At 40.4% G+C, this 26,166-nt stretch overlaps 1 protein-coding gene across 1 annotated transcript in view; it reads left to right on the forward strand.

Annotated features, from left to right (window-relative positions):
- pgr (progesterone receptor) overlaps nt 1–26,166 on the forward strand; it is a 236,494-nt gene that overhangs the window by 200,699 nt on the left and 9,629 nt on the right. The window contains exons 7-8 of the mRNA XM_033023424.1: nt 3,532–3,676; nt 7,833–7,963. Of these exons, the coding sequence (XP_032879315.1) occupies nt 3,532–3,676; nt 7,833–7,963 (276 nt within the window). The remainder of the gene's footprint in view (nt 1–3,531; nt 3,677–7,832; nt 7,964–26,166) is intronic.

The following is a 26,166-nucleotide window of genomic DNA, read 5'->3' on the forward strand; positions in this document are numbered from 1 at the left end:
CATCCATCTCTATCTCCATTCAACATGTTAGCCCCATAATGACAGGTCTTCGCAGGCATGTGTTCAGGGTTGGAGCCTGTCTATACATTATTAAATGGGGGTGATTTCAAAATCTATCAGCTATGTTTCACCTGCATACTCTTAGGATGATATGTGTCCATTTGTTGCTGGAGCCCATTTTGTAGCTGTCCATTTATCGCCATTGAAGATATGCTCTTCCACAACACATGATGCTTTGTGCGTCAAATTATATCATTCTGAATGGAAGGTTAATGCTTCACTGCAGAGCAGAGAAAAGGCAACATCAAATTGTTGGAAATACCATTCTCTGGATAAGATATTAAAACCCAGAGCCTATCTGCATGTTGAATTGAATGGTGAAAGTGGTACTGTTCGATGAACTGAGGGTTGATTGCCAACATTCCTCCCACAATTAGCAATAACACATGCAATTTATTTATTTTTTCATTCGCTCCATAGATGCTGCCTCACCCGCTGAGTTTCTCCAGCATTTTTGTCTACATGCAAATTGACTGCTCCTTTATCTCAATGCTGTTTGCCTGACTCTTTTTTTCTATGCGCAAAGCGACTGCCTTTCAATGATATGTGAAGTATAACGAGGCACAAATGTTTTGTTTTGTCTGTATCTGCCCTCAGAACAATAGGAAGGCAAACGGTTAAGATAGGAGATTCATTGACCATTTCTTTATATTTGCTTGATTCTGCAAATGTCTGGAAGACTTTGCAGAATGCCCTGGAAAAGTTTATAAAAATGGCAGTGTGTTAAATTGTGCGATATACTTCCCCAAGCAAAGGCATGATGAAAATGACTGTAGATCAATAATAAACCATGAGATATATGAATCCAGTAAAGGTTGGGTCATTGTACTGGGTCAATGTCACCTCTTCATTATGAATCTTAATGTTTCAAAGGTAGAAATGAGAGTGATCACAGGAGACCTTCTTACTACCTGTATTTTGCACCTGATTGAGTTCTGAAGCAGATGCTGTATGTTCAATGCAAGCACCTACTCTGTAGCAATAATGCTCAGTATGCTCTGGGACAAGGTCTTAATCACAGCACTGTGGTTCCTTTCAGTATGTGCATAACCAAATCATCTGCATAGTTTTTATTAAGTTTGGCTGGCTTTTAAAATCCAACTGCTGAGGCAACTAAGGGCAACAATGATGCTAAACCTTTGCTGCTACCAACTGCTTTTTGCTATCTCTCAACTCTGCTTTTCAGTGGAATTTTGTGGCTCCCTTAAGAAACCAAATACCTCACTTCAGAGAGAATATTTCTAAAATGTCATTGATGGAAATCTAATATGTTTCAGATGCTGGGTTCAATTCTGACTAAGAGCTCAGTCATTTGGAAGTAGCCTCCATGTGTGTGGGAGGGGACTGTACAAGGAATCTTTCTTTTCCATTGCAAAAATCTTTGAAAAAGCAATATAGTTTGGCTAATTTTCATGCCAAATGAATGAAAAATATGCTGAATGCTTCAAAATTGTAAAAATCAATTTATGCCACGATAATTTCAAGCCCTGTTGCCATTGAGATACCAATGCGCTGTAAAGACACAACCTAGCAAGTCAGTGTCTTCCCATGGTTACATGCTGCCGCACACCCCATGCTATGCATCTAGTCTAAAGTCACATTAGTGCTAATACCAGTTAGCCTCTCACATTATTAAGGATCATGTACTCTGACTTGCCACCATGCCTCATTTCCAATTACTAAATGTCACTTTCTTCCACAATTTTAACAAATATTTTCTGAAATCAACAACATAAGTGTGTTTTGCACTGTGTCTGACACCTTGCATGGATCAATGTTATTGCCACAAGGATTCTATCTAAAAAACATATTAACGTCATCCTAGCTCATTGCAGTTGTTGCAGCAACAAGTCCTTAATCAATAATCTTTTTGACAAATTATAATTATTTAAATCTATTTGGACTAAAAAAATCACCTTAATTTTGTTGACAAATCCATGCTTATTTTTTATTATACTCGCTTTAAAAAATTTATTATAAAAGCAATGTTATCAGGTATCCAATACTTGAAAGCCTGAAACTTAAAAGGTACACATTTTCCAGAGTGAGTAAGGGTAAGGAGTAAGGAGCTGGGCATTTTTGCAAGATGCAATAAAATTCCTTGTATATCATCATAGTTCTAGTTCAATAAAGCACTCCATTTAAGAAGTGTTTTATTGTCTCTGTGATCCTGCCTGGTAGATTCATTGCTCCTTGACCTTCAGTCTAATGGCAAAAAGAACATCATCACAGAAGTCGCATTTCTTATACGAGAAATGGTCAAACACTTCCAGTTAAAAGTAAAATGCTTCCTAAGTGCAGGTGATCCAGGGTTATGCTCATTCCTGTTATGGAAATTCACACTTAAATAATTCACAAATCACTTGACTAAAAAATTTGAGAGATAGATTAAAATTTCCTCTTACAGAATCTATGTGAAAAAGTAGTAAATAAATAAACAACATATATTTCAACCCACATTTTTTGGTGGATGCACAGATGACGCAGCTTCGAGGTATGAAAATCACAGTTTGGATCATTTTCTAAAAATGCAAATCCTTTCCCCAATAACATGGAGCTCACATGTAGTCTATATTGCAATTGTTGGCATGTTATTTGCTGAGCATGACAAACACTATTCTAAAGGTTATCACTCATTTCTAAGGCTTATTGTGATTTAAATATGTTTCAAGAGATTTGTGTGGAATTCTAACCCCAAACTGGAAGCATAAGACGGAAGTGAAATGGCACCATCAGCTGTTTTCTACAATTTGATGAGTCAATTACTTACTGGCCAAACTGGAGCTACGATTGACAGCACTCCCTTCAAAACGTTCAAACAGAAGACTACTTTTATGTTCACCATGACGACCCTCTGCAAAAGAGACTTGTGAAATGTTTATTATCCAGCAGTCCTGGCACAGATAATAGGGAATGTGCCTTATGTATTGCTGTCAGTGAACACACATGTCAATAGTTTGGAAGATATATGATACATTCTCTGCTCATCCCTGTGAGAATTTCCAGATGTGATAGCTTTCCTACCTCTGAACTACTCAAAATTAGTTGGAAAAGGACACAAATCAATGCACCTTTCTGCTTCCAAACCCCTTGGATGGAGAAAAGAGCAAAGTTCACTAATTTGTAATGATGACCGCTAACCAGGCTATTTTAGACAATTTTAAATAATTGTCGATAATGACTCTGGTGAGAATAAGGTGGAAACCAGTTGAAAGTGATCTCATAATGGAATAAGAGCCATAATTCCAGCCTTTGGGAATACAGACCCACATCAATAGAACCTTTAATTAGATAAATTGAGTTACTTTAACTTGCAGGTGAGTAATCTGTCAGTTTTAACATATTAAACTCAGGGAAGTGGTAAAATATGATGATAATATGTGTACTGTGCACACTGTGGTATATATATATCATGCCAATCATGTTAACAACAAGAATGTTTCTTTGTAACATTGCCCTATATATTTACAGGATTTCGGAATTTGCACATAGATGATCAAATGACCCTCATTCAGTACTCGTGGATGGGCCTGATGGTATTCGCAATGGGATGGAGATCATATAAACACGTCAAAGGAAAGATGCTGTACTTTGCTCCAGATCTGATTTTTAATGAGTGAGTAAATGCATCCTCTCATCTGGTCACGAATATTTACAAATACATTACAATAGTCATTGTGAAACCTGCAGCTTACACAATCAATGCAGGCTATGCTTTGAAGTCTAATAGTCTTGTTGCTGTAAAATAAATCAAGTCCACTGCTAAGAAACCATTGGCAGATTGCTCACCTGGAGATCAAATGTAGGTGCATGTAAAATACTATTCAGTATACTGTACACAGGAACTGAATCCACTTTGCATCTGATCCACAACATTAGACCAGGGTGAGTTTACATCAGATGGGTGACCCCCATTCATTTCAATAGTGTAGCTGACTCGGGTAAGTGGTTGAAATATTTTACTTTAGTTTATACTGTATTTAAGGTGTTTTTAGCATGTTTTAATTATTAATTAGTATTTTTTTTTAAATATATTTGAATCTAATTGCAAAATGTCTTTGATATCAGAAAGATTTTTTTTAAAACTGTTGTGGGAGGTAATGGCTGATATGGAACTCAGGATTCATTGCCTAAGATCTCTGCGCAGCTTGACACCTATTCCATCTCTTGGGTGCGGCATCATTTTATCAGGCATTGTGGAAAACATAATTCTGGGTTGACTAATGGAACCACGCAAGGCCCAGTTGGACAGTGTGCCAGATCTAGCCCAATCCAATCAATTGGGGCTGAATGGCCACATTGTGCCAGTATGTCGTATATATTTTAGAAACCCAAACATATTTCTTATTGAAATTGGTCTCTGTTCACTCTGAAGCATGCACAAACAGTACTATCACTTTAGGACTATGAATAAAACATTCACTTTAGATTGCTTGGAAAAGCTGAATGAATGGAAATGCTAAACTATCTTCGAAAGATTGAATGTAATTTTGGACAAAACTGTAAGCCTTTCCAAATTCCAATTGGTGTAAAAAGAGGCAACTTATAGGAAAGGGGAAGAAAATCCAATATATATGCATGGAATCGAGTCTGAACATTCAGCGGGTCCTACAACATCCATTCCCCATTTAATGGCAAAGTGGTCATGGCATTCTATGTGGTGTGTGTGAAACAATGTTACTCATGGAGTCCACAGCATAGGACAGCTACAAGAAAGTAGCAAAGTGGCTTAAGGATTTGTGCAGAACTTACAGAACCACAAAGGAGGATTGTATAAAGTAAGGGTCCTAGCAGGATAAAACGATGCAACTGTGTTTCATATATCAGGAGGCAACCTCAAATTATTTATGAACAAGTTATCACTTATTTACCATCCATACAAAATCTCGGATTCCTTATCCAGCAACAATGTGGGAATACATTTGAAGCATGAACTGCACTAGTTCAAAATGGGGACTCACCATTAGTGTTTCACAGGCAATAAAGGATTACCTTTCTAATGATACTCAAATCTTTTGAATGAATTAAAAATGGAAATGTTACGAATTGCTGTTGATCAACTTGTTTTGAATGTATCACTCATTGATACAAATCTCTTACAGAAACTTCTACTTCTTTCAATACATTTTATTTATCTCAGCAAGAGAAGCATGAATATCCAGAATAAGCTTCAGATTGGTTAAATTCTAGCTTGAGACCATTTATACTTACAGAAGCAGGGCAAAGGAATTAGTTAGAAATGCTGTTTATTATTAAATGAAAGGAACATGCTGATCATGGTGAATTATGCATCAGTTAACTTATGACAATGAAATATAGCAAATAAATTCTCATGCAATCCTAGACATAATAGCTGAGGGCATCTTCGAACTTAGTAGCAAATATCAATAAAGCTAAAAGGATAATTTGCTTTGGTTAATTTGCTGTAGATGAGAAAAGTTTGTCATCTGCCTTCTGCTGAGGGACTTATTCTCAGAGATTTAGAGAAATATACATATGAAGTACTTCAGTACGATCCTTCTGAGTTCTATTTCATTCACTATGAAATTTTTCATGGTGCCAAGAACATGATGAATCATCTTTTTTCCTAGACTAAAATAATAGTATTATTGCCTCAAGACAAATATTAACGGTAATTTTGGAATTATGAAAATAATACTGTATAAACTCTCTGTCTCCATGAGGTACAGTAAACACTTCAAACAAGTAGCCACAGAAACATTTCCCTGCACAAGTCATTATCCTATTAAATGAACACACAAGTTGGGGACAAGCAAACTTGGAGCAAGTCCCAAATAATTATGCTGAATAATTATTTACATTATAACTGATCCTTAGTGTTTCAGTTTTGACCTGGCCACAAACATCGAGCATTAAATTGCCACTAAACGTGGGGATAGAAGTGGGATTTTCATTTGAGTAATCCTGCCCACCTTCTCTCCTAGGGCACCTCACTATTGGTTGTACACTTGATTGCAATATTTAACGTTGGCATTTGAAAGTCCATCGGTAGCATTTCAATGATGTTTCTCTAATCTAATATCTCTGTTACTTGCTCTAAAGCCTTCTTAAGTTATTTAGATGTGATTTGGCTTTAATAAACCAGTCTCTAATCAATTGATACGTACCCAAGCAACTACTAATTCCATTCTTGATACGTGGAATTGTTCCAGCATTGGGGTCACTGCCTCATTAAATCACCTGTAGACTTCCTTGGAATAGCATTTAGCTTCTAATCCAACATTTCAATAGATAATAGACAATAGGTGCAGGAATAGGCCATTCAATGTGATTATGGCTGATCATCCACAACCAGTACCCCGTTCCTGCCTTCTTGGCATATCCCCTGGCTCCGCTATCTTTAAGAGCTCTATCTATCTCTCTCTTAGAAAGCATCCAGAGAATTGGCCTCCACTGTCTTCTGAGGCAGAGCATTCCACATTCACAACTCTCGGGGTGAATACGTTTTTCCTCATCTTTGTTCTAAATAGCCGACCCTTAATTCTCGATGCATTACAATGGAACATACTTAACATTTGACCTGAATTGACCTGAACTCATCTATTATTTAATCAAGAACTGATGTGTTTCAGTACAGATTGGTTTCTTGATGAGGTCTTGTCCCTGTGCGTGAAAATCTAATTCTGATGCAGACCCAAGAGTGTGCAGTAAAGGGCACCCAAAAACCCCTGCTGAACCATTCACAGGAGGAGCTAAACAAAGGGCAGTTTCATGTAGACATGCATCTCCCATTTACACCCTCAGTTCTGATGTAGTGTCTCCACCAGAAATATCCCTCTGCCTCTACAGATGCTACCTCACCCACTGTTCCTTCAGCAATGTGTGGGGTTTTTTTGCACCAGATTCCAGTCCCTTGTTTCTTCAAAGCTAAAAACTCACCGGACCTTGGATCATGACTGGGAAAATCAAAGAGTTGAGCAGACATCCCATTCTATCACAGAGAGTAGTCAGCAATGGGAATGAGTATTGTGGCTTTTCTATTCTATGCCTTTGTTCAAGGTTGCTGTTGGACAAACATGGTTAAATATTTCGACCAAAGTTACAAGTGGAAAGGAATTCCATTCCACCGATGTGCAGCTGGTCTTCAAAGGCACAAATCCTGGCTTCACAGACCAATGGTATCCAAATAAATGTTTGAATGGTTTCGCAGATGGATGGGAACAGATGAAGTCTTTAAAGACTGTGATCATTGTTGGCCATAATCTTAATCAATGCAGACAATAAAAGTCCATTAATTTGACATTCTTGATACATTGATGATATTGGATTAGTCTAGGTGAGTTTAAAAGGAGCACAGTTAAATACCTCAAAAGGAATACACTTCTACCCAACTCCACACACTGTCTCATTTTTCAATCCCGAGGAAGTCCAAGCTCAGCCTTAACATAGTCAAACGAATGCAACAAGCTGGTGACTTGCTTCATATCCCACTCAGCAACCCTGGCAGCCCTGCACACTGACTAATCCTCACAGGAAATATGGGGATGGGAATGATTGTATCATAAGAGTAGCTGTATACATGGCCTGTTCCACATATGCATGACTGCCAGCTGGACAAAAAGAGCACATTGCATCTCCAAATGTAATGGGAATTTAGGAGACCTAATTCAAACGGTCCAGATCCCCCTGACTGGAAGAATAAGCAAGTGGTTTGAAGTAGTTTTCCATTGGAATGAATGTTGGGGGAGGTAAACATTGGGAGTTTTGTGCATATTTTATGTGAAGATTATTTGGATGATTTTCTCTTATAGGCAACGAATGCAAAAGTCGGCGATGTATGATCTGTGTATAGCAATGCGCCAAATCTCACAAGAATTTATTCATCTTCAAGTAACTCAAGAGGAATTTTTATGCATGAAAACCTTAATACTGCTTAATACAAGTAAGTGAAAATACACTGCAGAGCTAAACATCCTGTGTGAATATTACATAATGAATATCTATTCTCATTAATTTTCTGGAACTATACACTACAAGTTGTGAATTATTTTCCAGCTAAATCTTTTAAAGTTTAGTTTAGTTGAGAAATACAGCACGGAAACAGGCCCTTCGGCCCACCGAGTCCGCACCGACCAGCGATCCCCGCATATTAACACTATCCCACACACACGAGGGACAATTTGCAATTTTACCAAGCTAATTAGCCTACAAATCTGTATGTCTTTGGAGCACGGGAGGAAACCGAAGATCTCGGAGAAAACCCACGCAGGTCACGGAGAGAAAGTAAAATTCCGTGCTGATAAGCACCCGTAGTCAGGATCGAACCAGGGTCTCTGGCGCTGTATGGCAGTAGCTCTACTACGACCTTACAGAAGGATTCTGCTTTACTACTCTTTCCACTGTTTGTCAATCAACTTGGCTTCAGAGATTTGTCATAATATTGTCTATTTTTCTGTGATTTCTCAGCATTTTGAATCATTTTGATTGCATTATTAGCCTAGCCATTGTTAAAATCTCAAGATAAAATTCCTCACCAAACACAAATAACTTCTTATTGTTTGACTGTGCTACTGGGTAGGATTGATTGAACTCCTGGCTTAATGAAGATTTCTGCTGTCTGCTGTGCTCATTGCCTATTTAAGGACATTTTTTTGAAAATAATCAGATACTTTGTCTCGTCCAAGCTACATGGAAAACAGCCATGTCTGGCGTAAAATTTATAACATGGCCACTCAGCTTGGAATAACTGTTGGATTAAGTAATAATCAGCACTACATCACTGCCTAACCATTGCCTAGTCTATCACTGAAGTGAAACTATGCAAATTAACTCTTAATTCATTAATTTCCATTTCAAGTGTAAATTTGTTAAGAGCTAAATATAATAAATCTATTTTTTAAATCTAAACTACTTCCTGTGGGATAAAGGAGGCTAGGACGGTCACGGTTGCGCAGCGGTAGAGCTGCTGCCTCACAGCGAATGCAGCACCGGAGACATGGGTTCGATCCTGATTACGGGTGTTGTCTGGACGGAGTTTGCACGTTCTCCTTGTGACCTGCGTGGGTTTTCTCCATACCTTCAGTTTCCTCCCACACTCCAAAGACGTACAAGTTTGTAGGTTAATTGGCTTGGTAAATGTAAAAATTGCCCCTAGTGTGTGAAGGTGTTAGTGTGGGGGATCATTGGCCGGCGCGGACCCGGTGGGCCGAAGGGCCTGTTTCCGCGCTGTATCTCTAATCTAAACTAAATGTAACACTGATCTCAAAATACCATTTAGGGTCTCTATCTCCAGAGTTGCAGTTCCTTCTCATCTGGAGTGTTGAATAAAAAGAGGTTGCCAAATGACTGCCTTTTTATTTACATTAGCTAAGTGCTTCTCTGACAACTTTGTGAGACTTTTATGATAGATCTCTGAGGCAATCCAACAATAAAGTTAAATGTTTTTTTTACACTTGGAAGTATTTAATTCAATTGATTTAATTTGGAATAAAAATCTCTGAAGAACGATTGTAACATATTAAATGGTATTATTTAGCACCAAAAAAATTGGGTTGAATAAATGACAACAGACATTTGAAGGAAATGAGACTTAAGTGGAAAGAATTAAGAGGAAGATTAAGATTTGAAAAAGACAATTGAGAGGTTTTTGTTTGGAAAGCAGTGATGGAAAAGGCTTGACATGGAAGAATTAGGAGAGCATCCTGGATAGGAATGACTTCTGAGGGATAGATTTGTCATAGATGAGTGAAAGGTGCAAACAAGTATTTAAAATAAAAGAAAACACTGAAAATGTAAAGGTAGTAATGTGAATTTTAAATTGATTTGTCGCAGCAGTAGCCAATAAAGCCTCTGGGCAGGAGCAGGATACCTGAAATAGTCATAGTTATAGAGTGATACAGTGTGGAAACAGGCCCTTTGGCCCAACCTGCCCACACCGGCCAACATGTCCCAGCTACACTTGTCTCACCTGCATGTGTTTGTGCCATATTCCTCCAAATTCCTCCTATCCATGTACCTGTCTAAATGTTTCTTAAACATTGTGATAACAGCCTCAACTACCTCCTCTGGAAGCTTGTTCCATACACCCACAACCCGTTGTGTGAAAAAGTTACCCCTCAGATACCTATTAAATCGTTTCCCCTCACCTTAAACCTATAGTTTGGCCATAAAGAGATGTTAGATGGTGTACATGGTAAAATAGAAGTAGGAAAGTCAACCAGCCATGGGATTTATAAAGTTACTCATTGAGGTACATGGCAAAGTTAGACTCCACTAAAATCACTTACTGCTGAATTTAACATTACCTTCACCTTGGTGTGCATGAATATCTGCATGTTGCAATGTTGTCTCATTCCAATATGTTTCTACTTTTTATTTATTGTGTCATTCAAATTTTTAATTTGGTCATTCACAGTAACCAAAAGTACTGACTAAGTAGAACCAATTGTATTCACCTCTGCATCTTCAATTCTGCTAAATCAACTGAGTTAAGGGCAGCACTGTGGTGCAGCTGACAGAATGGAGGTCTCACAAACCCAGAGACACAGGGTCAATCCTGACTTTGGGTGCTTACCGTGTGAAGTTTGCATTTCTTGCTATGTCCTTCATAACTTTCCTCTCGATGCACTGGTTTCTTACCACAATATGTTGCAAAAACATACCTGGCTTTATAAAGTATGATTATGGTTTTGATTGATGACTATGACATCAAAAATATATGGGTTGGTCAATTAACTAGCCACTGCAAATTGCCTCTTATGTGCAGGTGAGTGGTAAAACTGAGGGAGAAATTCAATGACAATGTGGGAGAATAAAAACATGGGAATAATATGGTATAAATGGGTGGTTGATGGGAAGCATGAAACCGAGGGCCTATTTCCATCCTGTGTGACTCAACGAGAACCAGATATGTACAGGGGAGAACTGTAGGGAGGAGGCTGCTGCTCTTGCGTGCCTTTATAGTTACCAAAATTATATTTCTTCCCCAGATATTTTCAAAACAATGTTAAATCTATCTTTTCATAAAACTGAATCAGAAAGGCATATTTGCCATCATGTTTCACTTGTAAAATGTTTCAGCTATAGGAAAGAATTCCAGGATAAAAAGGGGATGACAGTGATGCAGTTCCAGCAACCCAGGTTCAATTCAGAACCTCACCTCTGCATTTCTGGAGTTTGCATGTTGTGTCTCTGACCTCTTGGGTTTCTTGTGGGTGCTCAGTTTCCTCCCATATCCCAAAGACAAGAGGATTGATAGGTTGAGCAGCCCCTGGTGTGTAGGTGAGTATTGGTATTGATATTCCCAGGTGTACTGAGGTACAGTGAAAAGCTTTGTTTGCATGCTATCCAGACAAATCATACAATTCAAGAGTACAATCAAACCGCACACAAGTATAACAGGTAGTGCAAAGAGGAAAATTCCAGAAAGCAGAATATGGCATAACTGAGTTACAGCATTGCAGCAACAGGGAAAATGCAACAAAAACATTGTGCAAGGGCAGCAATGAGGCAGGTTGGGCAGTGGGAAAGGAGCTGGTCCTGAATCAGTGATACGTACTTTCAAGCATTTGTATCTACTGCCTGAGAGGAGGGAGAGGGGAAGAGGAAATGACCGGGATGTAAATGGTCATTAATTATATTGGCAGCTTTCCCAAGGTGTATATGTGTCTACATAAGTCAATGGTTAGGAGGATAGTTTGTGTGATAGACAGGGTTATACAGTTTCTCGTGGTCTTGGGCAGAGTTGTTGCCGAACCAAGTTGTGATGCATCCCACTGGGATGCTTTCTATGGTAGTAGAATCAAGGGGAGTTGATGGGAATGTGGGGAGAATAAAAGAGGAATAGTGGAACTTGATGGCTGGTGCGTATTCAACGGATCACTGTTTCTGTGCTTTATTATTCCATGACTCAATATATTCATAACCAGCACAGAGATTGTGCTGCCAATTTACCTTCCAAACAAAATAGATGCAATATGCACCCAGCACTTCCCATGTTGTCAAGTAGTTGCACTCCTCAGCAGAAGACATGAAAACATCCTTTGCTATAAAGGACTACGGCAGGTGGGAGATGTCAATGAAACCAAGGTAAGGTTTCTAATACAATGCTCCTCAGTGAGGTTCACGGCTCACTTGAAAATTTCTGTGTACCCCTGTTCATTCTCCCAGTCATTGCTCTATTCCTAGGGAAATGCATACTACCAGAGCCATGTCTGGATGGAACCGTGTAGGAAGGAACTGCAGATGGTGGTTTAAATCGAAGATAGACACAAAATGCTGTAGTAACTCAGCGGGACAGGAAGCATCTCTGGAAAGAAGGAATGGGTGACGCTTCCCATTCCTTCTCTCCAGAGATGCTGCCTGACCCTCAGGACGGAACTGGTTTGTTCAGAAGCCTTGATGTCAGAACAAAGGACACCAGTGCCAGGTAAACCTTCTTTCTGTAGATCTTGAAGTGTTGAGCTGTAGAAAGCACCAGAAAGTTGTAAAATCATCATTACAATCTATCTATTCTGCAGAATTAATTGTGACCACTGGCCATAAGTATCCAAATACCTCACCAATATGGCACCCTATGTGACGTAGCCTGTAAAACTACCCACATGCAATGTATGTGATTCTTTGATCAAAAGGCAGTGTGGTACAATTCCAAATTGATGTGCCGCTTGCCTCTTTAATCCAGCATCTGCAGAAAGAGAAACAGCGTTAATGTTCCATCAGAAAGGACATTGTCATGAAATGTTAACTATTTATTTCCACAAATTGAGCCTTATCTGCTGCATATTTCTAGAAATTCCATCTTGATTTCCCATCTCTCTACCATCTGCAGTAATTTCATTTCCATTTGCAATTTCTTGTTGATGAACTTTGCAAGTTACATTGCACTGTCTTTTGAGCCAAGAATGATCATGTGTACAATGCAGTCTAGTTAAAAAAAAAAGAATATTTGATAAGTGGAGAATGTTATTTTCCTAAAAATAAATCCATCGTTCTCACGATTGGTACATTCCAAGACCACAAAGTCACAGATGTTTCTGAGCAAATAAAGACTAGAGAAGCTCTTAAATTCTCTCCAGAATACCTAATCTTTAGTCAGAGGGTGATGAATCTGTGGAATTATTTGCCGCAGAGGGCTTTGGAGGCCAAGCCAATGGATATTTTTAAGGCAGAGATAGATTCGTGATTAGTACGGGTTATGGGCAGGAGAATCAGGTTAGGAGGGAGAGATAGATCAGCTATGATCGAATGGCAGAGGAGACTTGATGGGCCGAATAGCCTAATTCTACTCCTATTCCTTATGATCTTATGATCTTAACCAAGAAAAGGTTCAGTGAATTTGTTCATATTTTACTCAGTGCCTTGACAGCAGAGGGGCTCTCCGAATTAGGGATCAAAAGCTATTGATAGGCAACAAGTGAGAAGCCCATAGAGTCATAAGTATTTAATTTTCTGCTTCCAGTTTCAGTTTTACGTGGCTTGTGGCAGACAAGTGTCGATTTACTTGCTGGTTGTGCAAAGTATATAGAATCAGAGAATCAGATTAACATTTGTTTATTGTCGTATACACCAGGGAGCAATGAAATTCCTTGTTCACATTGAAGCTCGTGGAGTAAACAATATGTTACAGTAATGATAAATACAACAAAGGTAGACAAAAATGCTGGAGAAACTCCACGGGTGAGGCAGCATCTATAGAGCGAAGGAAATAGGCAACGTTTCGGGCCGAAACCCTTCTTCAGACTAAATACAACAAGTTCAAAATAGCAGAACTGTGCAAACGTTTGTAGTGGCAATGAAAGTAGTGCAAATATATTAAGATACAATAAAGGAAAAACTGAATAAGGTAGAGTTAGGGCTAAGAATATGTGGCAGCTCCTCCGGGAAGGGTGTGTGACAAAGCTGATTAATTCAGGAGTCTGGCTGCACTGGGGAAGAAGCTGTGTGCACTTTTCATAAGGTCATGTGATAGGAGCAGAATTAGGCCATTCAGCCCATCAAGTCTGCCCCGCCATTCAATGGTGAACCGTTTAAGAAAGCACTGCAGATGCTAGAAAAATCGAAGGTAGACAAAAATGCTGGAGAAACTCAATGGGTGAGGCAGCATCTATGGAGCAAAGGAATAGGCGACGTTTTGGGTCGAGACCGACGTTTTGGGTCGAGACCCTTCTTCATGGTGAACTTATCTCTCCCTCCCAACCCCATTCTCCTGGTTCTCCACATAACCCTTGACACCTGCACTGATCAACAATCTATCTATCTCTGCCTTACAAATACCCATTGACTCTGCCTCCACAGTCGCCTGTGGCAAAGAATTCCACAGATTCTCCACCCTCTGGCTTACTCAAGTTAACACAGTTTAGGCTGTTCCCTCAGGTTGGATTCCTGGATTCCATAAACAATCTCTGATGAGTGAGTGCTTTAATTCTATGAAATTATCTGCTAACAATCTTTTATCCATTAAGTGATTATCAACAGATTCTCCCTGCTCCTAGTTGCATATAAAGAACCAGTTATTTCCAGACAATGCATTCTCCATCATCTCACTTAAGGACTTGATGGTACAGTTACAGTCCTAGTATCTAATGGGATACAACATCTTTACTTTTGTCTGCTCTGGTGTATCTGCCATAGCCATATTAGTACACAACTGTGAACTCTTCCTTCAGCAGTATCTCCACTTTAGATGAGCTATTTGCCCAGAAATCCAGCAACGTGCTGTCCATTTGTTCCATCACATACTCTTTCAGTAGATGGTGCATACCCAAGTGTCATAACAGTTGAGAGGGATTTTGCCCAAAGTTCAATCCACTGATTCAGAAACGGTATCTCTATCTTTCATTTGTTGATACTGGAAAATAGTCAGTAATTCAAACTTACAGCGGTGTTACAGTTAAATTAAAAAAAATAGAGTAAAAGGCTCCCGAGATGTGCCGCGGAACCAAATGAACCAGCAGGGGAGGCACCAAGAGCAAAGCGGGATCCATCAGGGGGTCACCGAGAGTGACCCAGTGGGGAGGGGGGGGGGGAGGCTGCTGGGAATGAAGGGAGACCCGGCAGGTGGGCTGTCGAGAACAAAGGGGGACACAGACAATGAAGGGGAATCTTGCGAGAATGAAGAGTTACCCAGCAGGAGGGCCCGCCAATAACAAAGGAGGACCTGGCACAGGGTTTGCCAAGAATGAAAAGTAATCTGACGAGTTGCCCCTATGGTGTGATGCTGTGAGAAGCGGAGACTGATGAATTTGTGTAACTTTGTTGGCATCTATTTGTGTACTGCCGAGGTGAGGTCTGCTGTATGATTTTACCGGATCGTATGCAAAAACAAAGAATTTCATAGGTACACGTGACAATAAAGCATCATTGAATTTCATTGAAATAAAAGTAAAGGATACAGCATCAGAGAGCATTTTCCACAGTGCAGACAAACTCATGTTCCATACGCAAAACATGTTACCACACAGACAGCAATAAGTTATGTGGTACGATCCTTGAAGAGATGTGGACGTAAAAGCAGCCACGATTGTTCCCAACCACAATTGTACGAAACATAAGCTATTGATTGCTGCAGAAATGAAGCAGGTATTCCTTGGAAAGATGAAAATTGCTCTGCCTATTTGGAATTTCAGAGCACTGTATGTAGTATAAAATAGAAAGGGAATACGTGAAGAGCTTGCCAGTCCGCATGCGCGTCAATCTTTAGAACAGCTGTATGAAACCACAGAATAGTTGCTGACCTAAGCTATAGAAGGATTAACGACCTTAGAACTACAGAATGATCTTTATGAGAAGTAGGGTTGGGAGTGGAGGGCACGTATTCGCTTACTTCAAATTCTCATAAAATAAAGATCAAACTTCAAATGGTAAGTTCTCGTTTAATCTTTCTATTTTATATCAAAGTAACGTGAGTGTCTACGTGAAGTCTTCAAAGCTCTGTGGTTTCATGCAGTAACCCAATCTGTGTGTGAAACACTTAAACAGATAAACCATTAATGGTAGAAAAAACATGGGTCATTAATACCATGATGCTAACGCATACATGGCCAGTGTTCTTAACCGGACCATAGTCCCAATTGACTTTGAGTTAGACAATAACTCATGCAACACTATGCAGAATTTTATCTGCAAATATCCAGACATATTCAACCAAATTTTATAATTCATTAACACGCACTATGTAAGCCTCTTGCTGTATGATAAAAAGGGAACTATCCATTCTATTGGCTGCTAATGAACCATCAGCAATATCTTGAGACTATTGAATAATAATAAATAAACTATCTTTCATCTCATAGGTACTAGCAAGCTCAGTGCACTTGTATACCTAATGACACCCCCAATCTCAGCTCTGGTGGGTATGCTGTCAATTTCAAATGTACGCAATCATGTCAATTTTGCTTATGAGATCATTCCCATAACAAGCTACCCTAATGTCAGTTATGACCCAGAGACCGAGCCAGAGATTGAGTAAAGACTGTATTCTTTGTGCTGAGATCAGTTGCTGAAAGCATAATCATCTTAAAAATACTGCTCCCATTAGGAACACAGTAGAAGAATATTTGCATAATAATTTACTGATATACATCGCACACTACAATGAGTGTAGGCTATTAAAGTGGTCATATAAAAGACACCCTGTATAACGTTAGTGAACAGCAGGTGAATAACCAATCATTTATTGTCCCACTTATGGTACTATAGAGAATGACAAAGCAGCACAAGCAATGTCAATTGTGCTATCACATAAACGCTTCTCTAGGCTCAAACTGAAAGCCACACACAACCTCTGTTACTTCCGTTTAAAAGTAACTCACATATTTTGTTCACAAACCTCCCATACAATCTTGCAGAGCTAGCTGCCCGAGAAGGCAGGCTGCCCCAGCCATCACTTGTGACCGAGTAAAAAGGAATTGCTTCAGCCGCCTTACCATGGCGTGAATGAATAGGCAAAATTGGCACTATTAAATTTAATGTTGCCTCATTCTTAATATCGCAAGAGGTATCTACTGATAACCGCCAAGAATTATCAGCTGCAAATTTTGCATATTATCTAAACTCGGACACAATGTCCTTTGATCTGAGTAGGGCAGCATTGGCCTCCACCAGTGGATATGTTATCAAAACACCAGATAATCTGCCTCATGTGTATAGATATGGCAAAGTAAGCATCTTCAAGATTGATTCTCTGAATCAGTTAAGTTGCTGAAGGCCAATCATCCATCTTAAACTGGGTAACTAAACACATGATCAGATTAGCCAAATGCTAACCTGATTTGGCCTGCACCATTTCTCCGTAACACGGAGCATATTTTGTGCCACCATCTCCGATACTCTTCCGAGTGGGAGGAATACCATCTCCAACACTCCTTTCATCCGAGTGGAAGGAATATTGCAACCCTGAACCAGGAGTTGCTACAGGCGTATGACTTGAACTGCCTGTGTATGCCTCCATAACAGGGAGCATATATTTTTGGCACCATCTCCAACACTCCTTTCATCTGAGTGGGAGGAATATTGCAACCCTGAACCAGGAGCTGCCTCAGGCGTATGATTCGAACTGCCTGTACATGCCTCCGTAACATGGAGAATTTCTCATGCCACCGTCTGATTCATCAGATGTTCCAATTGAGACAAACGGCCAATCACATCTGCATAGATGTGGGGACAGAATCCCCTTGACCCAAATCGTCCGATAGGACTTGTCCCACAGACTTGGCTTTGACATTGCCCTGACTCGGTGTTGCCAAGCTGCTCCCTCTAGGAGCCGAATCGGGACTAGCTGTGCAGATCGGCGCTCTGTCGGTATAAATCATCATTATTTATTATACTTACCAGACAGGTTGCACCTGCTAGTGACAACGAGTCCTGTCTCCCTTCTGGAGCCTCAACGGAATATTTCAGGGAGGAAATAGAAGGCAACCCTGTACCAGGTGTTGTTTCCTCAGGCCTCTGGCCCCCATATGACTCGGATGAGCCGGCATTATAATCGGAGTCACCTCTTCCTGATAGTCCGCTAGACAGAGTGGGAGAAATACTGCAACCCTGCCAGGTGTTGTCACAGGCAAATTACGTTCATATGATTAAAAGAAGCATATCCCCATTAAATCAAGATTCAACTGCTCTATCGATATCCACATAGTTGGAGTCTCTTATAAAATAATCTCCAGCAGTCCCCTCTATAGAGCGGAAATTACCATGACGCCACTCTGAACCAGGTGTAGCTCCCACAGGTGTCTGATAGACACAGCTCAAAAAAGGCTTCCTAAGCCAGGAGCTCTGGACTGCAATGGCAAGTCCAATTTCACTACACCATTTGGTGTATGTGATAATAAATGTCCTTTGTAATTATCATTTTTAATTTAAACTTTATTGGCATGATTATACATCGTTATATTGCCAAAGAATTAAACATGACCTTTGAATGCTATCTATTACGATAGTCACAAACGTGACCGAGTAGCAACCGCTATTAATGCCAACTCTGTAGCTGCCCAAAAATAAAGCATACACTGTATGCTGCTGCAGCATAGCTGAGCCCCTCAGCTAGCAGTAACTATGTTTAAAATTGCTTACCTGAGCCGTAGCTCCTGGCCGTGGCTGTTTTTAACTCACCCGCAGCTGCTAAACCTTCTGCAGCGATCGTTGATCTGGCTGCGCCGGCAGCTGCAATTATGAAATCCTAGCTCCTTACGGAGCCCCACGGCTGCCTCCAAATCTGGCTGCCTGCTCCCGTTCGGAGCTCTAATGCTGGCAGCCACAATATCTCATCCCAGCTCCTATGGAGCCCCACGGCGGCCTCCAATTTCGGCCGCCTGCTCCCGTTCGGAGCTCCAACGGCGGCAGCCACAACATTTTTTCTAGCTCCTTATGGAGCCTCCGCGGTGGCCCAAAACCCGGCCGCCTCCATCAGCTACTCCGGGCCCGCTGTCACAGCGGCCGCTGGAAATAACATTGACTTACCTGCCAGAGCAGTTTCGAACTGCTCCGATTCACGCGCCATACGTCCGCGTATTGACGCGCATGCGGACTGGCGGGCTCTTCACGTAGTCACTCACGTGACTTCAATATAAAATCACAGTCGTTATGTAGGTCAAAGTCAACGTCAGTGTAATTATAGACATACAAGAGCTTCCCCACATTAACAGAAACCAGGCACAAACAACTTCCACTTCACCATAAAGGTTGGGATGTAGTCACCAGGACTCTCCTTAACAAATCCAACAGTCACAGACCTGAGCACTGCTCACCACCATCATACCTCAGCAACTGAGGTTCTTTCGCATATTTACGTTGATGAGTCGAATTGCATAGGAGATAAATGGTTTAAAGAACCAAACAGAGGAGGGGCGAACTGGAAGAGGAACGCTGTCTTCACAGAGGGGGCACCATCACCAAAATAATCTGCCAGTTCAGCATTTGAACAACTACTGCTGCAGAATTAGTAGGCACCCAGTGCATCCTGAACACAGTTCAGTCCTGTGTAAGCACTGGAAGGAGAAGACCACTTTATAAACCACGCACCTGACGCTCTGTTAACCACTACCTGCCCCATCCGTGGCAGTGTTTAGTTTAGATTGTTTTTTTTGTTTAGAGATACAGCGCAGAGTCAGGCTCTTCGGCTCACCGAGTCTGCACTGACCAGCGATCCCCGCACATCAACACAACCCTACACATACCAGGGACAATTTTGACATTTATACCAAGCCAATCAACTTACAAACCTGTACGTCTTTGGTGTGTGGGAGGTAACCGATGATCTCGGAGAAAACCCACGCAAGTCATGGGGAGAACGTACAGACAGCACCCGTAGTCAGGATCAAATCTGGGTCTCTGGCGCTGTAAGGCAGTAGCTCTACCACTGCGCCATTGTGCAACCATGTCTGATTGTTCCCACATTGGCTTCACTAGCCGTCAAATAATCCACAAAACCAGAACAAAAGTAGGACATTCTTCATTCCAATGGACTATCTAAGAAGAAGAATACATAGTAACAAAAGCCCTTTATTCCAAGTAGAGTCCTTGGTGAATTTCTTCTGCACGCTTTGTCATGGTATCACATCTTTCCCGTCGTTTATTGACCAGAATGGCAGACATTACTCCAAGTGTGGCTCGACCAATGTTTTCCATATAACACAAAGTGTTGTAGAAACTCAGCTGGTCAGGCAACATCTCTGGAGGACATTGATAGGCCTTGTTTTGGGTCAGGCCACTTTTTCAGATTGTTTAGCTGCAACAAGATATGACAAATCTTATACTTATTTTTTTTTGTCGGCGCCGATACGCATGTCAATTATATATTAGACTGTATTTATAAAAACTAATTCCATCAAAATATCACCTCGAATGTTTTGATTTTGTGACCAATCAACTTCTAACTTAATAAACTAACAACTTAAAAGGTTAAAGTCAAATAAAAATTCTAAAAACTCGAAAATATAGTTAACCTTCTCGAAGAGCCATCGCATACCATCACAAAAAAAGCATTGCTTATACTCATTTTCAGGGTTCTTATATTTATATCCACCTGATTTGAATAGAACAGTTTCTCCACATCTATCTTGTGGAACTCATTCATAATTTTATCAGCTCTCCTTTTACTAGGAAGAAAGGCGTTTTGTCATTTAAAGATGGTTTATCATTTCAGTTCTGATAAATCCTTTCGTGTTTTGTTCAGTACTTCCTAATTCTCTTCCACTATGCAGTTACATTATGATAGTTATTGATGATCTCATAATAGCAGTCTTACTCTATTCAACAAGAGATGACCATGTTTTGTTCACTCCTGGCACCATGTAACAGGATGGAGTGGAATTTTGTATCAAGGCAGGAATCCAAAATTTGTTTTCAACCACATATATTTTTAGTGTCAAGCATGCCAGATTAGACACATCTGGAATGTGCATTTGGAAAGTGACTTAACTCAGATCCCTCGATCGAGGTGTTAGTTAAGTGAGATAGGCCCATAACTGTTCTACTATTCCATGTGTCTCATGGTTCTATCAGGACTCTTCCATTTGCTTTCAATCCATTTTATTTTCTGTTCTTATCACGCCAACATGAAATGTTTAGATCTGTGGAATCAGCCATTACCCTAACAGTAATGGTGTCTTAGGCATTATTGCTCTGCATTGCTGGCATTGGCTTTCATGTAAACTAAAGCCAAATATTTTGCATGTAACTCATCCAAAATCCGTCTCCTGAGAATATTTGGAAAATGGTGATGATGTTATTTTAAACAACTTTGCTGTAGACAGTTCAAACCTCATTTTGTAGAACTGCTGTAGGTCTAAGTTGGGATACTAGCCCAGGCTGGCCTGTTATCTCAGCCTCTGTTTGTAGACAGTTCAGGAGTACAGTATGTCTTGCTGGGTTGTTGGAACAATTTCTGTGGCTCATTTATTATTTACAGTATGAAAATTGTGTTCTCACTCCTATATTGGAAGCTTGATGAGGGAATTTAGACATGGAGCATCAGCAATGCCATTTTATTTTGAATCATGTAATTATATCATGACCATAAATACAATACAATACGATACAATAAAATTTTCTTTATCCCAGGTGGGAAATTGATCTGCCAACAGTCATAAAGTGCAAGAAACATGAAATTAAAGTGGCGAGTGGAAAGGATTGGGAATGTGCAAAGATTGGGGGGGAGGGGCACCCCAACATTGGGCATTAATTGCTGAGGATGGGAACTGGTGCTTCAACCAAAGGATAAGGAGCCTCATCATGACAGATCTGAGGATGGAAGTGGTAGTTTGCAAGAGTTTGACGCACAATTTTCTGGAGGAAATACGCAGTTGAGTGGCATCTGTGTATGGAAAGTGCTGGTTCGAAGGGCTGAATGGCCTACTCCTGCACCTATTGTTTATTGAAAGGAATGGTGTTCATTATAGCTCAAAACACAGCTTCAGGACTAAGAGTTGAGAGGGGAGAACATGAGTACAAAAAACAGAGAGGAATGGTGATCCAGCTAGAGAGATGATTTGTGAACCGTGGAGCGGTGAAGTGTGATGGGGATGTGGAGCCAGGAAGAGAATGGGGAGGGCGAGAGTTCAAATGTTTCAAAGGTTTTAAAGGTCTTTTATTGTCACATGTATAATATTCGTGGTACAGTGATATGCGAATTACCATACAGCCATCAGAAAAAAAAAAGTTACAAGGCACACAACTACATAAAAGTTAACATAAACATCCACCACAGTGGATTCCTCACTGTGATGGAAGGCAAAAAGGTTCCAATCTTTTTCCTCTTTATCCTCCCGCGGCCGGAGCAGTCGAACCATCTGTCAGGGCGATCGAAGCTCCTGCAGCCGGCTGTCGAACATCCCGTGTCGGGGCGATCAAAGCTCCCGCTTCAGGGTGGTCAAAGCTCCTGCAGCTTGGAGTTCCCGAAGTCGGTCTCTAACCAGAGACCACGGCTCCGTGATGTTAAACTCCGCAAGCACCCATGGTTGGAGCTCCGAGGTCGATCCCTGGCAAAGGGATCGTGGGCTCCATGATAAGTGCGCAGGCGTCCCTGGTGAACCTCTCAAAATTGGTCTCCAGCAAAGGCCGCTATCTCCTCGATGTTAGGCCGCCGTACGGAAAGAAATGGCATCTCCGTCGAGGTAAGAGATTAAAAAAAGTTTCCCTCAACACCCCACCCCACATAAAACAAGCTAAATAACACTAAAAGCATACATTTAACACATACTATTAAAGACAGCTGCTGGAAGGTGCTAAGCAGGAACACAAAGGCTGCCAGTGGTGAGCCTCCACTGAATGAATATGTGCAGGCAGATAAGATTCGAGTATTTTGGCATTACATCTGGCATAGACATTGTTGGCCGATGTACCGATTCTTGTACTGTAGTTTTCTACATTCTATACTCTAAACATGCCAGAAGGAGCAAGAATGACCTGAAAAAGTTGTGAATCCAATCCCTCCCCAACCATCAAAATCACTCTGCCCACTCCCGATTTCTCTGAACCCATTGCCCCTCCTCATAATTCTGGCCAATTTCTAAATAAATCAGCTTTTAAAATAAAAACAAAAACAGCATTTGTTTCCAGTTCACCTTAAATAATTATTGCTAGCACAAGATTCAGACCGTTTGTGAGTTTCTGTTCACAGCCCTTGGACATAGTAGCTTACCAAGTGACACTTTATTAAATAGTCCACATACAAAGTTATCATTTGTCATACTTGGTTTTTAGCCTTTAACACCCTGATATGAAGTGGAGAAATGAAACTTTAGCAAAGTACCAGTGCAAAGTGCAACTTAAATGATTATAATTTTCAGTTTTATTAATAGTCAATTGTTTTGACAAATTCTGAAAGTTGAATATTTCTAGCAATGTTTATGTTATGTAGAACCTGCAGCACACTCACCAATGTTTTCACAGGTGAGCTGTTTCCACACCATTACAGTAATTGTGCAGTGTGCTGGTTGTTGAATAGACCATGAGAGGCAGGCATTCTGGTGAAGAGAGCGGAGGATCACACTGGGTGATTAACCCATGCCTTTTCCTTTCAATGCAAGGACCAATCTTACCATGCTGCACAGCATGACCATTGCATGGCAGCAGCAGCAATATATTGCATATTGGCTGGAAACCTCAACCCTGAACCTATGCCATGCAGGGTTAGCATTATAACCAGCTCACAAACACTACTTAAAGTCAACCAGCAGCTTTTAGAGGGAAGATGTATTGTGGCTGAACTAGATCAAGTCAAGTCATTGACTTTATTTACATCTGGATCTTGGACTGGCTTAGGAAACATTGAAGAATGGCTCTGCACAGAAGAGAATAGAGGAGTTTCCAACTTTGGCTTGTGACCTTGGTCGGGAGATGGAGAGGCAGAGAGATGCGCTGTATCACAAGGATACACACTGTTCACAAGACAAGCTATCTGAAGGCAATAATAACTTGGATATGGCAACTAAAGCCCAGAGTCAAACCATAATGAAGCCATTCAACTTTGTCAAGGGCAGTGAGTACTTTTTCATCTGCCACATTTTACCAACTATACCACTTGCTAAATGCAATGGACATCCATTACATACCCTCCAGTCGTCCCTACCATACCTAACATTCAACTTTGGCAACACAGTGACATAGCTAGTGGAGAGCTGCTGCCTCACAGCCCCAGATACCTGGGTTCAATTCAAACCTTGGGTGCTGTCTGTGTGTTGTTTGCACATTCTCCCAGATGAGAGCATCCTCATAACTAATGGGAGACATGTACAAAGCCAATGTTCAAGGCTGGTTAATCGGTGTATTTATAAAATAATGTCTTGTTTTGTGAATTTGCTTCACAACATTTATTGAATGTTGGATTTTAATTTTACATTTTGCCCCTGTGCTGGTCAGCAGCAGGAGGACTGTCAGATGGGTAACTTTCAGTGGATTACGAAGTGGTCTTATTTATTAGAGATTCAAATCGCTGATTTGCCATCGGCATTTGGAAACATCTAAAAACGATTAATGTCATTAAACAAATTTTAAAAATCACATAAATTACTTTAAAATAAGACCTCCACATTGCTGCAAATGTAAATAGAAAAATATAATGTATTCTATTCCTTCATTTCTTCGACACAGCTGTGAGATTTCCTTTGAAGTGAATGGGCTCATGGATTTTGTGTTGCAGAAATGCTAGAGAATTCCACCAGGATCCTGCCTCACAGTTGGACACAGTGAGAAATCCAGTAGCAAAGAGGAGCTGGGAAATACTGGAAGCTTGGTCATTGTATCTCAACACATTCTAGGCCTGATTTTTTTTTGAATGACTAGACTGAGCGGGGGAAATATTGACTGCTCCACTCAGTGTTTGTCAAAGATGGGTTGAATCTACAGCTTTCCATGCAGCATTCAGGCCAGAAAGACGTTTGTATAGGAAGGAACTGCAAATACTGGTTTAAACTGAAGACAGACACAAAATGCTGGAGTAACTCAGCGGGACAGGCAGCATCCCTGGGGAGAAGGAATGTTTGACGTTTCAGGTCGAGACCCTTCTTCAGACTAGTCAGGGGAAAGGGAAATGAGAGATATTGACAGTGATATAGAGATACAGAACAAATGAATGAAAGATATACAAAAAGTATTGATGATAAAGGACTGTTGGCTGTTTGTTAGAGAATGGGAACCTGGTGCGACTTGGGTGGGGGAGGGATGGAGAGAGAGGGAGTGCAGGGGTTACCTGAAGTTAGAGAAATCAATATTCATACACTGGGTAGAAGTTTGTTGTTTTACCAGACTAGCTTGTTAAGTGGCTAATGAAAAGAATGAATTGGAAAGGATTTTTTGAGAAATCTCCGGCCATCAGAAAGCATTAAAAATCTGGGTTGATAAAGTAGCACAAGAATGTGTTGGATATGAAGCTTTTGTGGCGGTGACCTCACAGATTAAGTTTAAATGGAAGGTTACCATTTAGTGGCATCTCATGAACTTCAAGAGTCGGGTGAACGTTACAATGTGTGTTTGATTCTTCAATATTAGCATTGGTTTGTTGAAATTAAAATTCTGGTAGTGTGTAACAGAGGAACTCGAACCTTAGCAAGGAGTTTATTTAAACATTTTAGTTACCTTTTAGCTGATCTATTTGTGATGAATAACAGAATAAACCAATGGTGGGATGTGGCAGATTCGGCAGATATAGTCTTTTTATCACGTGAGGTGAAGAGAATGAATGAATGAACATCACATTGAAGGGTTTTCACACAATAAAGGGATGAAAATAATGGGAAGAGGAAACAGAAGATGTCAAATAAACCAATTTCTTTATTAGCTATTAATGGGGAATATCAAAAAGAGTCCTGATCATTCTGGAAAAGATACGCCCTCCCTTTCCCCTGAATCTGAGAAGAACACAGGATTGCTCAAGTAACCAATATGACTAATGTTACGTACATTGCTGTGTCCCAAACATTATGGTGCCCTTAAATGGGGAGACTATGTATAAACACTGCTGCAATTTCTACCAAAATGAGTAAAAATGGCCTTTATTAAAATCTGACAATGTGCACTTTAATTACATGTGATTTTCTCTATTACAAATCTCAAATTGAGGAGTATCGAGGCAAAAAAATACTAAACATGACTACTTTAATTTAGTATTTTGTTGCATATCTGCCATGACTGCTTGAAGTCTGCGATTCA

Source organism: Amblyraja radiata, chromosome 6 (genome assembly GCF_010909765.2).
Source record: "Amblyraja radiata isolate CabotCenter1 chromosome 6, sAmbRad1.1.pri, whole genome shotgun sequence".
Taxonomy (NCBI): Eukaryota; Metazoa; Chordata; class Chondrichthyes; order Rajiformes; family Rajidae; genus Amblyraja; species Amblyraja radiata.